The sequence below is a fragment of the Xenopus laevis genome, chromosome 9_10L (genome assembly GCF_017654675.1).
Source record: "Xenopus laevis strain J_2021 chromosome 9_10L, Xenopus_laevis_v10.1, whole genome shotgun sequence".
NCBI classification, from domain to species: Eukaryota; Metazoa; Chordata; class Amphibia; order Anura; family Pipidae; genus Xenopus; species Xenopus laevis.
The window spans coordinates 115,639,645-115,653,685 of NC_054387.1; the positions used below are offsets into that span (position 1 = coordinate 115,639,645).

The following is a 14,041-nucleotide window of genomic DNA, read 5'->3' on the forward strand; positions in this document are numbered from 1 at the left end:
AGTCCCAGTGCTTGATTTTTATATAGATTTTTATATATATATATATATATATATACAAATAACTACTGCCACAATGTTCCAGATATATTTTACATCCACCGATGAATTGACAGAAATAAATACAAAGTATTATTAATACACAGACACCTGGGGCTCCAATTGAGCTTCTATGAGAAGCATTGTTGTTAGTTTTAATTTCTCTGTACTTTACCCACTGAGGAAGAGTGATGGACTGGGTACTGTTTGACATGATATTTATGTAAATAATTTGTTTTATTATGTTAACTGGATTTTATATTGGTTACAGGCTCGGTATACTTTGTAAATGAGCAGCTAAAGTACAGCCAGATTGTGAATCTAGACAGTCCAGTGAAAAGGCTCTTCTTTATGGAAAAGAAATCTATTCTGGTAATAGTCACAGAAAATCTGCTGCTGTCTCAGTTTTTTATCAGCCCAGAAGGAAACGCAGAAGAGATCTCAAAGGTAAGAAGAGATTTAAAAAATCACATGTTGCTGCACTGCTGAAGCAATGAAGATGTTTAGAATAAAATAATTAACACAAATAAAGCAATGTATTTCTTCACTGTATAATTCCTGTTTTATTACCAGCTGGATTTGTTCATCTTGTTCATTGTGTTTCTACAAGAGGGGATCCTCTCAAACTGCTTCCCATTATATTTAACACCCCCCAAATGATTGTGAGTGGGTGTGGAACAAACATATGCAGGGGTTATGATTGGATCATTCTGTGGGAATTCAGGAGCCCACTGGGTGAGGCCTGTGTCAACCTATCGATGTGGTCCTTATCCAACAGGAATTTCAAACCTGATGAATAGATATCTGGTTAATTTTCGGCTATGTATCCATCAGTCCTGAGTACCCCATTCATGGGCCCATAAGCTGCTGACTCACTCTGAAGGAGCAGAATTGGCAGCTTTTATCTTTTTTTCCTATGCAAACAAAAAATGTGTTTTCTTGCAATTTACTACGGTTTGCAACATTTTCTCAAAGAAAAATTAAAAGTGAAACTTTCCCATTCCAAGGATATTTATTCTAAAGCTGCAATAATTATGCCAAGTTAATTTTGATAAATCACTGGAAAACGTGCCACAACTGTGACCATAAATCATAATTATTTTTACCACCTCACAGCAGGATAATAGCTTTACTCCAAAAAGGGCTTAGGGAAAACAGAAAAATGGTTTGATAAATACTGAGAAAACCTGCACTGCCAATGAAAAAAAAAATGTGTAGAAAATACCATTTGCAATAAAGTTACAAATGGTAAAAAAACAAGTAAGGTAAAAGGTCTCTTTTACCTTACTTGTTTTTTTACCATTTGTAACTTTATTGCATACATGAACCAATAACAGGCAAACTCACCATGATTAAAAGTGTCTACTTTTAATCATGGTGAGTTTGCCTGTTATTGGTTCATGTATGGGGCCCCCCAGCAGGCCTGTCTGACTGGAATCTGGGCAAAAATTAGCAGTCATGTGGCCCTGCCCCAACTTGTCTTTGTGGGCCCACAATATGATCTGATTGTTGGGCCAGATAATGGGATAAGCCCAATATGGCTTAGTGCATGGGTTCCATAATTGGGCAAAATTGCCAAATGAGCAGATTTTTATGTGTATGTCCAGCTTAAGGAGAAGGAAAGGCTTTGTGCACTTGGGGGTTCCAAATGTTAGGCACCCCAAGTGATTGTATTGACTTAATTGAAACCCTAGGCTGGTGCTCCTATCAGCAGAAAACTGCACCGGCCCGGGGTTATACCAGTGAGCACCACAGATACTCTTTTGTCTTCCTCTTTTCTTCGTGCGGCTACACATGCGCAGTAGAATGAAAATCCAAACTTAAACTAAAAAGTCGGCTATTTTGTTCAACTGCACATGCGTTTGCCCTGGAAAATTTGAAGAAAGAAGAAGCCGGAAGAAGATCGCTCCGTGGTGCTCACTGGTATAACCCTGGGCCGGTGCAGTTTTCTGCTGATAGGAGCACCGGCCTAGGGTTTCAGGTAAGTAAATACATTCACTTAGGGGTGCCTCACATTTGGCACCTCCAAGTGCACGAAGCCTTTCCTTCTCCTTTAACACCAGTTACAGCAATGCCATGGTGTTTAGGTCTTAGTTTTAATTTACATATACCCAAAAATTACCTGTCTACTAAAGAGGACACAGTGAGGGTTGTAGGTTACAGTACAGTAATCCATATGATCCAGTCATTGGTTAGCTTAGATCAATACGCAACAAGTTAGACATACAGTTCAAGTAGTTGGTTGGTTGCAATGGTTTGCTGCACTGGAGCAGTATCTCTACTTCTCTTATGTAAATTGTTTGGTAATTAACAGTGTGTGTTAATGTGTTTGTCTGTGCAGGTGAAGCTGAGTGGGAAGACCGGTCAGGCCGCTGATATACATTGGGTGGACAACAGCCTCCTAATCACAGCTACTGGGGAGAATGTTATTAGGTAATTTTGACTGAAACAGCCACAACAGTACATACAGTCATTGCAAACAGTAAATGTGCCACTAATCAAAGAAAGTTTGACTGTTCTCCTTCAAACCAATTGCAGAAAAATGATTCGCCAGTATTCTTGTATGCACCTCTGCTTTGGATGCAAACAAACCATCCGAGAAAATACCGCTTACAAAAAGAAGGCACCAAAGCAGAAGTTAACTGCTCAAATTCTGTGTTTATTGCCGCACAACATCTTTCAAGCGATGGCAGGTTCTTTGTCAAGTATGAAACAACTTTGTGAATCAGTATATTGTAACAACCTCCTCTGAAATGGTTCAGAGGAGGTTGTTACTCCTGGGGGGAGGGTACTTACCTATGTATGTCACTCAGTGGCGTAACTATAATACAGCAGACCCCGCAGTTGCGGGGGGGGGCCTGGGGGACAGAGGGGCCCGGACCAAGGGGTCTACTGAACTGAAATTCCTTGCACACTGTGTGCGGCGACCGCCACAAGTAATTTAACGGCAGAGTGGCGGATCGGAGGACAGGACAGGAGATGTGCGAGCGCTGAAGGAGGTCAGCGGATGCGTGTATGCGCATGCAGGTACGTGCGTGCGTGCAGCTAAGCCGGGGCCCCTGAAGATTTCTTTGCAGGGGGGCCCGGTTAGCTGTAGTTACGCCGCTGATGTCACTTCCTGTAGGGCTGCCTAGCATTTTGTTTTGCCTTAGATGGAAAATAAATGAGGGCAGATGCTCTAACTCACTAGAAAATGGTGCTTCTTGTTGAATTGTATAGGTTATATTGTAGAGATGTATTCTTTATAAATAAAATACTGTAACATATATGGCCGGTATATTGTTCTTCATCTTTGCAAACTAAATCTGTAAGGATGTTACTCACATGTGGTTATTATCTTGTTAAAACAGAAAAAGATCCCAAACTGTTCCAACAAAGTATGAAACTAGGTCAAGAGTGATGTAGGGTCACCTGTCTGTGATCTTTTTTTGTTTATAGTCTGTTGTTTGGGAGATGCACACCTAAAATATTGTGGGTTATTATATGGAACCCTGGAGTCAGCTTTATGTAAAAGTGGATTAAAATAATATAATGACAATTAAAAGTGAGGTCAGTATATATCCTCCGCTATACCAGCCATATTATTTTTCTTGTAGGTTGTGGGATTTGGAGCGAGAGGACAATTATGTGCTTTCTCTAGATGAACAGTTGGGGTATGACGTTGGAGAGACCCTGAACTGCATTTCTTACTGCAGTTCTAAAGGTAATTCTGGCAGTTCATGGTGCATAGGTGCTAACGCTTGTCCAAAATATGCTGTGCTGTAGGTCTTTATGCAAAACTGCTGTATTTATTGAGTGGTACCAACACCTGCTTATGTTTTATTTAGCCTAACAATGCATATATTTGCATTGCATTATTCATTGGAATTCATTGAATCAAACAGCGAGCGAGCATGTAGTGCAGGAGCACCCATACTTTACTAATGCGAGATCTACTTTTAGTGATGTTGTCCCATTATGATCTACATCCATAAAAGCATTGTTAGCATTCTGTTCCATGGAAACTATTACTTAAACATTATATTGATTTATGAGAGAATTTATATTGCTATATTTAAAAATTTACTATTTCTTAAGTAACCTTAACATAATAAATATCTGAATTAAAATAATTAAATAGGAGGGTGATATAGACAAGCTGTTTGTTGACAGTGTCTTGAGATCTACTGATCACCAGCTAAAGGTCTACTGGTAGATCCCGATCTACCCTTTGGGCACCCCTGATGTAGTGTTTTGTTGCCGGCCATGAAATTCCTGATGCTCCTCTCCCACTCCATGAATCCTGTCATTGACATTAATGGAAACCACTTGATAGGCAGTTTTCAGGCAGAACATTCTCATATTTTGCCTTAGAACCACCTGTTGTGTGTGGTGGTGGTGATTCTGTTTTCGTGTCAATTACAGTAAGTGGTGGGAGAAGCTGGGTGTTTTTTCATTGGCTGAATACATGGGACCATTAGCCTTCCTGCAAATGATACATTAACCTGTTAAAATTATACAGTGCTATTATATTGTGTGTGGTGTTTCTTTCCATGGAATAATCTTTCTTAAATATTTATTTAACACAGCAATCTTGGCAGCTGGAACTAACAAGGGCAGAGTGGCCATGTGGAGCAGAGTGACCTCCCATGGTCAGAAGGCCATAAGGACTGATGGGAAAAGCACTTGGAAGCTTCAGACTCCAACCGAACTAGAAGAAAACATTATGCAGATACAGGTAAATATGGCTGAGAAGAGAACATTGGCTGATCCCAATCTCTCTTAACTCTCACTGTAGTTATTATGCTGCAAAAAGTCCTTTGCAGCATAATAACCCTCATCTTATTTTTAAGATGCAAGTTGTTCGTTTAAAGGGGCTGTTGACCTTTTAGTATGTAGAGGGCGATTTTCTGAGACAAGTTGCAATTGGTCTTCATATTATAACTTGTGTGTGTGTGTGTTTTTTTTAAATTATGTAGATCTTTGTTCAGCCGTTCTTCAGTTTGGAATTTCAGCAGCTGTCAGGCTACTAGGGTCCAAATTACCCAACAACCAGGTAGTGGTTTGAATGTGAGACTGAAATATGGATAGTAGAGGACCTGAATAGTCTCACAGAGCAACAGTTTATGGGCTACCAGTGAAACCAGTGTATGTGTGAAAGAGTCAGAAGACAGCAATTTGACCAACTGAATATTTGCTATGAATTGGCCATTCTATAAAATACTATAAGTTACCTTGAAGGTCAAAAACCCCTTTAAGGACATCCACCATGGTGGTGGAATGAACATTGCTGGAAGCTAACAATTAATAAACAATGTGTTGTTATTTAGTGGGGTCAGTTGTTATGCTGCGTTGATGCTGTTTGATTTAGTAGATGGGTTCATCATTCACTGCATGTGGCATCACCATAATATCGTTGTGTGCTTCTTTGTAACTCTTGCTGTTTCTTTCTGTCTGAGCACAGTGGGGCTCTTCAAAGAACTTCTTGGCTATCAACAACTTCAGTTCAGTTGTGGTTCTCAGTGAGCAAGTCATGTCTGCGCACTTCAGTCAGCAAGTTGCAGCCATCCAGGTTGCACCCACCCAGCTCAATCTGACCTATTTCAGCACTGAAACGGCTCATAACCTGCAGACTGACATGTACATCAAAGGTGTTTTCGTTACCAAGGTGAGCAAGCTAAATGTAAACTAAAATACATACTCCATACTCGTTATTTAGCTTTTTATTCAGCATCTCTCAAGTTTGCAACTTCAGCAATCTGGTTGCTATGGTCCAAATGAGCCTAGCAACCTTGCATTGATTTGAATGGGAGACTGGAATATGAATAGGAGAGGCCTGAATAGAAAGATGAGTTATAAAAAAGCAATAACAATACATTTGTAGCCTTACAGAGCAGTTGTTTTTGAGATGAGGTCTAAATAGGGTTAGTGACCCCCATTTGAAAGGTGAAAAAGTAAAAAATCTAAAGAATTATAAAAAATTAAGACCGGTTAAAAAGTTGCTTAGAATTGGCCATTCTATAACATAATAAAAGTTAACTTAAAGGTGAACCACCCCTTTAACCCAAAGAAGTAACACATTCTTGTTCATGATTGTGTTTGTTAAAGCTTTTTCAGACACTGGAAAGTTGCTTGGATTGACCGTGTACTACATTGACCCTGATTGTTTATTGCAGTATACCCCAAATTTATCGGTGGCACTCGAAAGTCATTCCTTTTAAATGAGACGTTTGTTTTCTTGGAAAGAAAAAAAATATTGTATTGAATTCTTCTGTAGTGTAAAATCTGCTTCTATAATCATCTAACTAAGTATAATGTTTTCTGCAGGATACAGTTGCAGTTTGGAATGGTAAGATGGTCACTGTGTATGAGCTATCAGGACCGACTCTAAGAAACTCAGGTAAAAAATGTATTATAATAATCATTATAGCTCTAGTACAGAAACTAGTACAGTGCTTAAAAGGGGTTGGTCACCTTCAAACACTTTTTTCAGTTCAGTTGGTTTCAGATAGATCATCAGAAATAATGAATTTTTCCAATTACTTTCTAGTTCTATTTGTGACCATTTTTTTTCTAATATTGAAGTGTAAAGTTTCATTTTTCACCTGCTAAAGCAGCTCGGGGGGGGGGGGGTTGCCGACTCTTTAACTTTTGTAAATTGATACAGTTAAACTGGCCATAGATGTAAAGATTTCGTTATCATTAGACCAAGCTTATCTTGAAACGATTGTTTAAATGTACCATTTGTCCATCAACTAAGAAGACCATTTCAAGTGACGTTGTGTATTTGAAGCCAGGAAAACTGAGGGTAGCTGCCTGCTTGGCCCTGCAAACAATTGGACAATAGATTATTCTATTAATAGATTTCACTGTGACCAATCAAAATTTTTTAACCTGGCCGATCAATTTTCTGACAGATGGATGAAAAATTGTTAGATGCACGATTGTTCGATTCCCACTAACCTCATGATAATTTGACGGATGGGTTGGATTGCACTAAAATCGGTTGTTCACTAAAGAAAAATCTTTGTGTCTATGGGGATCATAATACATTTCTTATCTTTGTCCCTACTGAGCAGAAGCCCTGAGTTTCATTACAGGCAGCTGTTAGATTTGATACAATAGTTGCTAATATTCCACAGATGCTCCTGAGAATTACAGTATATCAACTAATTATATCAACTAAATGTAGCAAATTGTAACAGTTCAGATGTTTCTGGCTCGCTGAGCTGCCAGACTCCAATACCAGAGACACGTTAAACTTCAATTTTGGGAAAACAGTAAAAAAAAAATGGAAAGTAATTAAAAAGTCTGTTTATGGTGAACAATCTGAAAACAACTAAACTGAAAACAGTGTTTGGAAAGTGAACAACCCTTTTTATCTTTTTTTGTGAAAGTTTATCAACAGTATCATTATTTGCAGCAAATATAAAGTGAATTTTATATTCAAACTTAAAATATAGATTTTGAACCAGTACATTTTTTCTTTAATTGAGTTTGGTAGCTAAAATCATGGCTGCAACTGATCATGTGAATGACCGCAGATAAGATTCCAAGTAAGGGAAGAACTCCACGATGCGTCTGGTGCCGACACGTTGCCGTGCAACGAAACGCATTCGACATGGCGAATGTTGTGAAGAAACAGGAAGTGAAGGAGAATTTCATGTAAGAACTACATTTATCTGACTGTCGGATGAAAACACAGCGCGTCGCATGGCGACGTGTCGGCACCAGATGCATCAGGGAGTTCCTCCCTTAAGAATGAACTGTGATATTAGAGGGGGCCTTAATGAACACAGCTGCAAGTGGGGTTTCACTAAGATCAAATGCAAATGTTGTGTGTTTTCCAATGGGAGGAGGCCACAGATAACCTCTACCCCTGCCTAATATCACAGGATGAGACAGTATGGTTCAATTCAAAATAATTCATCAAATCTATATTATGCCCCCGAGGCTCAAAGCTATGGGCAGATTAGACTGAGCCAACTGTGTGAAATGCGGCAGGGGAGAAGCTGGCTTCCTCCATTTGACATGGGACTGCCCTAGAGTAGCAGCATACTGGACAGAAGTCATTCGATATACCAATTTATTTCTATCCTTTACAGGAATCAAGCCCCCTGAGACTTGCTTATTGGGTATTATAGATAAAGTAGTCCCCCTACAAAAGTCCTGATCACTTCTAATGTCAAATTTATTTTACGCAAAAAAATTAGTAATAATGAAATGGATGAACCCCAGTCCTCCTACACTTCAGCAATGGATCGAATTAATAAATAGTACATTGCCCCTAATTAAACTGTCGTACAATGCTAGGGGAACACCTGGAAAATATTAAAAAATATGGGAACCCTGGTTGGATGCCAACCCTCATGGTCCCTTCCATGTGGCTGAACTATAATATGTTAATGTTATATACTCCTCTATGCTTTGAAACTGCTATGGTACATACAAAATAACTGTAAACAGTGGTCAAGTAAGTGTCGAGTTAATTTTGTTTTTGTTTACTTTCAAAATGCAAAATAAAATCCTTTACAAAAGAAATGTTGTTTGTTTTGATGCAATTACTTAAAGGTATATGCATCTTAACAAGGACCTTGCACTTCTATGTGTGCTTTCGAGAAGAGTAGGAATGCATTGTACAGGTATGGGACCTGTTATCCAGAATGCTTGGTACCTGGGGCTTTCCAGATAACAGATCTTTCCGTAATTTTGATCTTCATACCTTAAGTCTACTAGAAAGTCATGTAAACATTAAATAAACCCAATGGGCTGGTTTGGCTTCCAATAAGGATTAATTATATCTTAGTTGGGATCAAGTACAATACGGTATTTCGGAGCATTCTGGATAACAGGTTTCAGGATAATGGATCCCATACCTGTACTTTATCAGTTAAGCAAATATTAAAATGGTAATGAATAGACATTGAAACTTGCGTGGGACCTTTTTATACAGAATGTTTGAAACCTGGGGCTTTCCGATAAGGGATCTTTCCATAATTTGGATCACCATAATTTGTCTGCAAAAAAGGTAGACATTGAATAAACCCAATATGATTGTTTTCCCACCAATAAGGATTAATTATGTCATAGTTGGTATCAAGTGCAAGGTACTGATTTTCTTTTACAGAGGAAAAAGGAAATATGTTTTAAAATTGTGAATTATTTCATTAAAATGGAAACTATGGGAGATGACCTTCCTATACCTATAGACCTATCCTATACTTCTAGTGTATACATATTTCCTTTATACACTTGAAAGTTTGCACTAGTACTTAAACACGGTTTGATTCACATTCTCAGAGATTACTCAGATAGTAATTAACATTGCCAGGGTTACAGCATGTAGTTTGCATTCCCTTGGCCACAGCGGGAACTCCGTTATCAATTTTGTTTTCATTCACCTTCCAGGTTCCTTCTCATGTGAGTCTCCAGTGTTAGTTATGCATGAAGATAATATATATACTGTAGAAACTAACAGAGTCCAGATTTGGACACTGCAGGTGAGTGTAAAACATTAACATTATACATTTATACAGAAAATGTTTAATCACACTCCTTAGTCCCTGCCCCATTAGAGCAGGGCTCCCACTATTGCTGGAGAACTAAAACCAACATTAGCACTGTTCACTATCATAAACGTAGGCAAAACTGGTTTTCATTGGACCCACTTTGTAAATTGGACTTTGTATGGCAGACTGGCTGGACTCGGTCTTATTTAACTTATCAGTAAAATTTTTTTGACTGCTCAAGCGAACAAGGGCATGCAAAACCGTCTCCTCAAGGTTTGCAATATTTGCAGTGGCCCGACTGGCCCGGTGGGACACCGGGAAAATACCCGGTTAGCCCCGACCCTCATGGGCCCCTGCCGGGCCAAAACCCCTCTCTAAATATTTATATTTGAAAAAAATAAATAAAAATTAGTGGCGCTGTTGCGCATGCGCACCAAGCGGCTTCGTTGCTGAGCTGGCGCGTCACAGTGGGGGGTGGCCGGAGGGGGGCCCTTGGCAACAGTCCCGGTGGGCCCCGGTCCCCCCAGTACGACCCTGAACATTTGAATACTGTGGGGCTCATTTATCAACACTGGGCAAATTTGCACATGGGCAGTTACCTATAGCAACCAATCAGTGATCAGCTTTTTAAAGCCAGCTTCAAGTAAAACAATGAAAGCAGCAATTTGATTGGTTGCCATGGATAACTGCCCTTGGCCAAATTCGCCCAGTGCAATAAATGACCCCCTGTCTCTATTAACCTGATGATGCATGCACCAGATCAGAATGGAACAGCAACTCCCCTTCAACACCGCCCCCAAATTTCACAGCAAGTGTTCGGAGGCAGGTTGAAAACTTTTTTTTATAGAGGCATCTGAGACCCGCACAAAGCTGTTGACCTTGGCACAAGTCCATATAGAAAATATGCCTCTGAGAGGCACTCCATGCAGACATTCAAAAACATGCAGAGTCTGAAGCTTGAAAAAGGGCGCGAGTAAGCCCGAAACGTTGCCTGGTTGTTTTACCTAATAAATTTAAGTTTTCATTCTTTGCAACTAGGGATGCACCGAATCCAGGATTCGGTTCGGGATTCGGCTGGGATTCGGCCTTTTTCAGCAGGATTCGGAATCCTTCTGCCCATATGCAAATTAGAATTTGGTTCAGTATTTGGTCGAATCTTTTGTGAAGGATTCGGGGGTTTGCCCGAATCCAAAATAGTGGATTCGGTGCATCCCTATTTGCAACAAAGAGGTGCTGCAGCGGTATATCAAACATCTGAATCCTGTTTTTTAATGTTAACATATAGTTTGGTGAAACTAAATATACTTTTGTTTTCGATTTGCAATCCACTTACATTATATTTTAGGGCACTGTGAAGCAGTTGCTGCCTTTTTCAGAAGCAGAGGGGACTCCATGTGGTTTGGATGTTTGCGGACACTTTCTAGCAGTTACAACGGACACTGCTCATTTTAAGACCTTTGACCTCTCACGAAGGTAATGCTGTCTTCTGTAAAGTATGTTGTTATCATCTGAAGTTGGAGGGAGCACCAATCCATAAAGTAACAAGCAAAAAATTAGGATTAGGAAATAAATACAACAATGTAATTTATTTGTGATGATTTTCTTCTCCTAACAGGGAAGCCAAAGCCCATATCAACTGCAAAAACCTTTCTCAGATGGTTCCAGGAGTGGGGAGCATTGTGTCTGCGAAGTGCAATGTCAATGGCAGCAAAGTCAGCATCCTTGCTAATAGGGTAAGAAGCTGGTGTCTGGTAATTATGTGATATGCATCTCCTTAAAGGGGCGGTTCACCTTTAAGTTAACTTTTACTAAGTTATAAAATGGCTAATTCTAAACAACTTTTCAATTGGCAATCATTTTTACTTTTTTATAGTTTTTGAATTATTTGCCTTCTTCTGTTCCCAGCTTTCAAATGGGGGTCACTGACCCCCATCAAAAAAAATGCTCTGTAACTCTACAGATTTATAATTCTTGCTACTTTGTATTAAACATCTTTCTATTCAGGTCCTCTTTTTTAATATTCTAGTCTCTCATTCAAATCTGTGCATTGCTGCTAGGGTAATTTGGACCATATCAACCTGATTGCTGGAATAGCAAACTGGAGAGCTGCTGAATAAAAAGCTAAATAACTCTAAAACCACAAATAATAAAAAATGCAAACCAATCACCAATTGTATCAGACTATCACTCTCTACATCATACTAACAGTTAACTTAAAGGAGAACAACTCCTTTAATGACTACAAACAGGGATTTTCATTCCTTCTATTTTTCTGTAAATGTTAAATAAGACTTGTGAGTAGTTCTTAGTTTGCACCAGGACTCATTTCTTTCTTTTACCCCATGAAGAAATACAATTTCCATATATAGTATATATCCGCCAATGTGCTATATGCAGTGGCTTAAAATTTAATGTTTTTTATCCACCTTAATGTGCACAAGAACTTCCCCAGAACTTGACTGACCATTTCTCTAGCGGACTACTGTGTTTTCTATTTTACCACTAGGGGGTACTAAAAGCAAGTTATCAGTATTTCTGAAAATGGCTATGTTTTTCAAAATTCGATGTGTAACAATCACTATTTTTGTTTTAATTTAATTTGTTTGACTGATGAGTTAATAAAAACCATATTAAAAAGTCATTCTAAACATTAATTATTAAGTGACCTTCCACTTTAACTGTTAGCAATCATGGTTTAAAATCCTGTTAACTATTCACCTCTTGTATTGGTTATTGGAGCTTGTATGTAATTCTGTATGTTCACTGTATGAACCCATTTATGGCAAAGCACTTTGGAATATGTTGATGCTTTATAATTACATTATTAATAATAATACTAATACATTTTTCCCTTCAGTCCGATGGAAACTTGGATTCCAAGATGTACTTCTATGATGCTGAATTGGACACTGTGACCTTTTTCGATTTTTGGAGTGGTCAAGCAGAACAAGGGGACTCTATATCCAACCATGACACAGACACGTAAGATCTGAAATGATAGTTTATGATTTAAACAGATGGTCAGAAGAAAAGATAAGCTTAAAGGGCACAAATAACACCCTTTTCAACATAAGGGCATTTAATTCAGTTGTTCTTATGTATCAAAGGCATATAAACACTATATTAACTTCCAATATTAAATATATCTGACATACAGGAATCTTCGGATTAAGAGTAAACAATGATAGTCTGCCATTTCCCTACTCGTTCTGAAGCAGGCATTTCATTCCTTTCTCCATATTGCAGTGGTGTTTTCCAGGAATTTAGTTGATCATTTTAATTCCAAAATACACCACTGGGAGGAGTTGAATTACAGTGGCTATCGGAAAGCAGCAACAAACCGCTTATTAAAAAAAAAACACTACCCCACATAGACCTTCCACCCCCCAGCCTGGCTGCTACCCCGGGCAACTGCCCCTAACTTTTTACTTACCACTCGGTGCAGGTTCAGGGATCACGGCAGCCATCTTCTATGTAGTCTATGTGGGGTAGGGTTTTTTTTAATAAGGGGTTTGTTTCTCCTTTAAGGGGAGGTGGGGAAATGGACTCTGTGAGACAGAGGCAGACTATCATGGTGCAGTTGTTCACATAAAAAAATATCTATTTACAGCAATGTGATGAAGAGAAAGAATGTTCTGTGCACATCTTAAACTATGCATCTGTACTTAAAGGACAAGGAAAACCTTAATCCCTAGGTAGTATTAAGGATTTCAGGGTCCAGGGGCAAAGGTTAGGGATTAAATTAATTGGGGTGCCTAACAAATTGCTACCCCCCAGTGATAAAGTATTTCCTATATGTGTATATTTAGAGGCCCATTTATCAAAGGTCGAATTTGGAATTCATGTGAATATTTTTAAATGCGAACATACTCACAATTCGACTGGGAGGTAATTTAAGAAAAAATTTGAATGGCTAATATTTGATCAAATGGTTCCGACCCAGAAAATTTGAATCATATTCGATTCGTACAAATCAAATTTTTCTCCCAAAAAAAACCTTGAATGTCAGGAAGGCTATTTAACATCTCCAGATTTCTCAACGGACTTCTGCCATTGTCTTGTACGTGAACTCGAAAAGTTTTAGGTGGAGAATACTCAAATTAGGACTGTTTCCACGGTTGAGGTGTGATAACCATACATTCAAATAGGGGGATTAAAATTCGAATGTGTGAATTTTTAAACTAGAAAATTCAATTTGAATTGACTGTTCGATCCTTGATAAATCCTGCCCCATAATCTATATATGTGATTGTTAATCTCCACCAATGAACAGGGTATAGTTTCTTCGTTATAGCACAAGCACAGACAAGCAAATCATTTTTTTCTTACTGTAAATTCTACTGACACGTATTTCTGTTACTTAACTTTTTATTAAGTTACAAAAAAAATTTGAAATCTTTCAGAGCTTTCTGAGTAGCAGAGGCCTTCTTCAATTGTTCCTATACAAGAAATCAATATGAAATTGACGATACTATATAGTTACATAGTTAAATTGGGTTGAAAAAAGACAAAGTCCA

At 38.6% G+C, this 14,041-nt stretch overlaps 1 protein-coding gene across 2 annotated transcripts in view; it reads left to right on the plus strand.

Annotated features, from left to right (window-relative positions):
• Positions 1-14,041, plus strand: part of ift140.L (intraflagellar transport 140 L homeolog) — an 86,712-nt gene that overhangs the window by 19,311 nt on the left and 53,360 nt on the right. For both annotated transcript variants that reach the window (XM_018236498.2, XM_018236497.2), the window contains exons 7-16: positions 308-483; positions 2,378-2,469; positions 3,633-3,739; positions 4,605-4,753; positions 5,480-5,683; positions 6,343-6,415; positions 9,424-9,515; positions 10,870-10,997; positions 11,140-11,257; positions 12,382-12,506. In XM_018236498.2, coding sequence (XP_018091987.1) covers positions 308-483; positions 2,378-2,469; positions 3,633-3,739; positions 4,605-4,753; positions 5,480-5,683; positions 6,343-6,415; positions 9,424-9,515; positions 10,870-10,997; positions 11,140-11,257; positions 12,382-12,506 — 1,264 coding nt within the window. The remainder of the gene's footprint in view (positions 1-307; positions 484-2,377; positions 2,470-3,632; positions 3,740-4,604; positions 4,754-5,479; positions 5,684-6,342; positions 6,416-9,423; positions 9,516-10,869; positions 10,998-11,139; positions 11,258-12,381; positions 12,507-14,041) is intronic.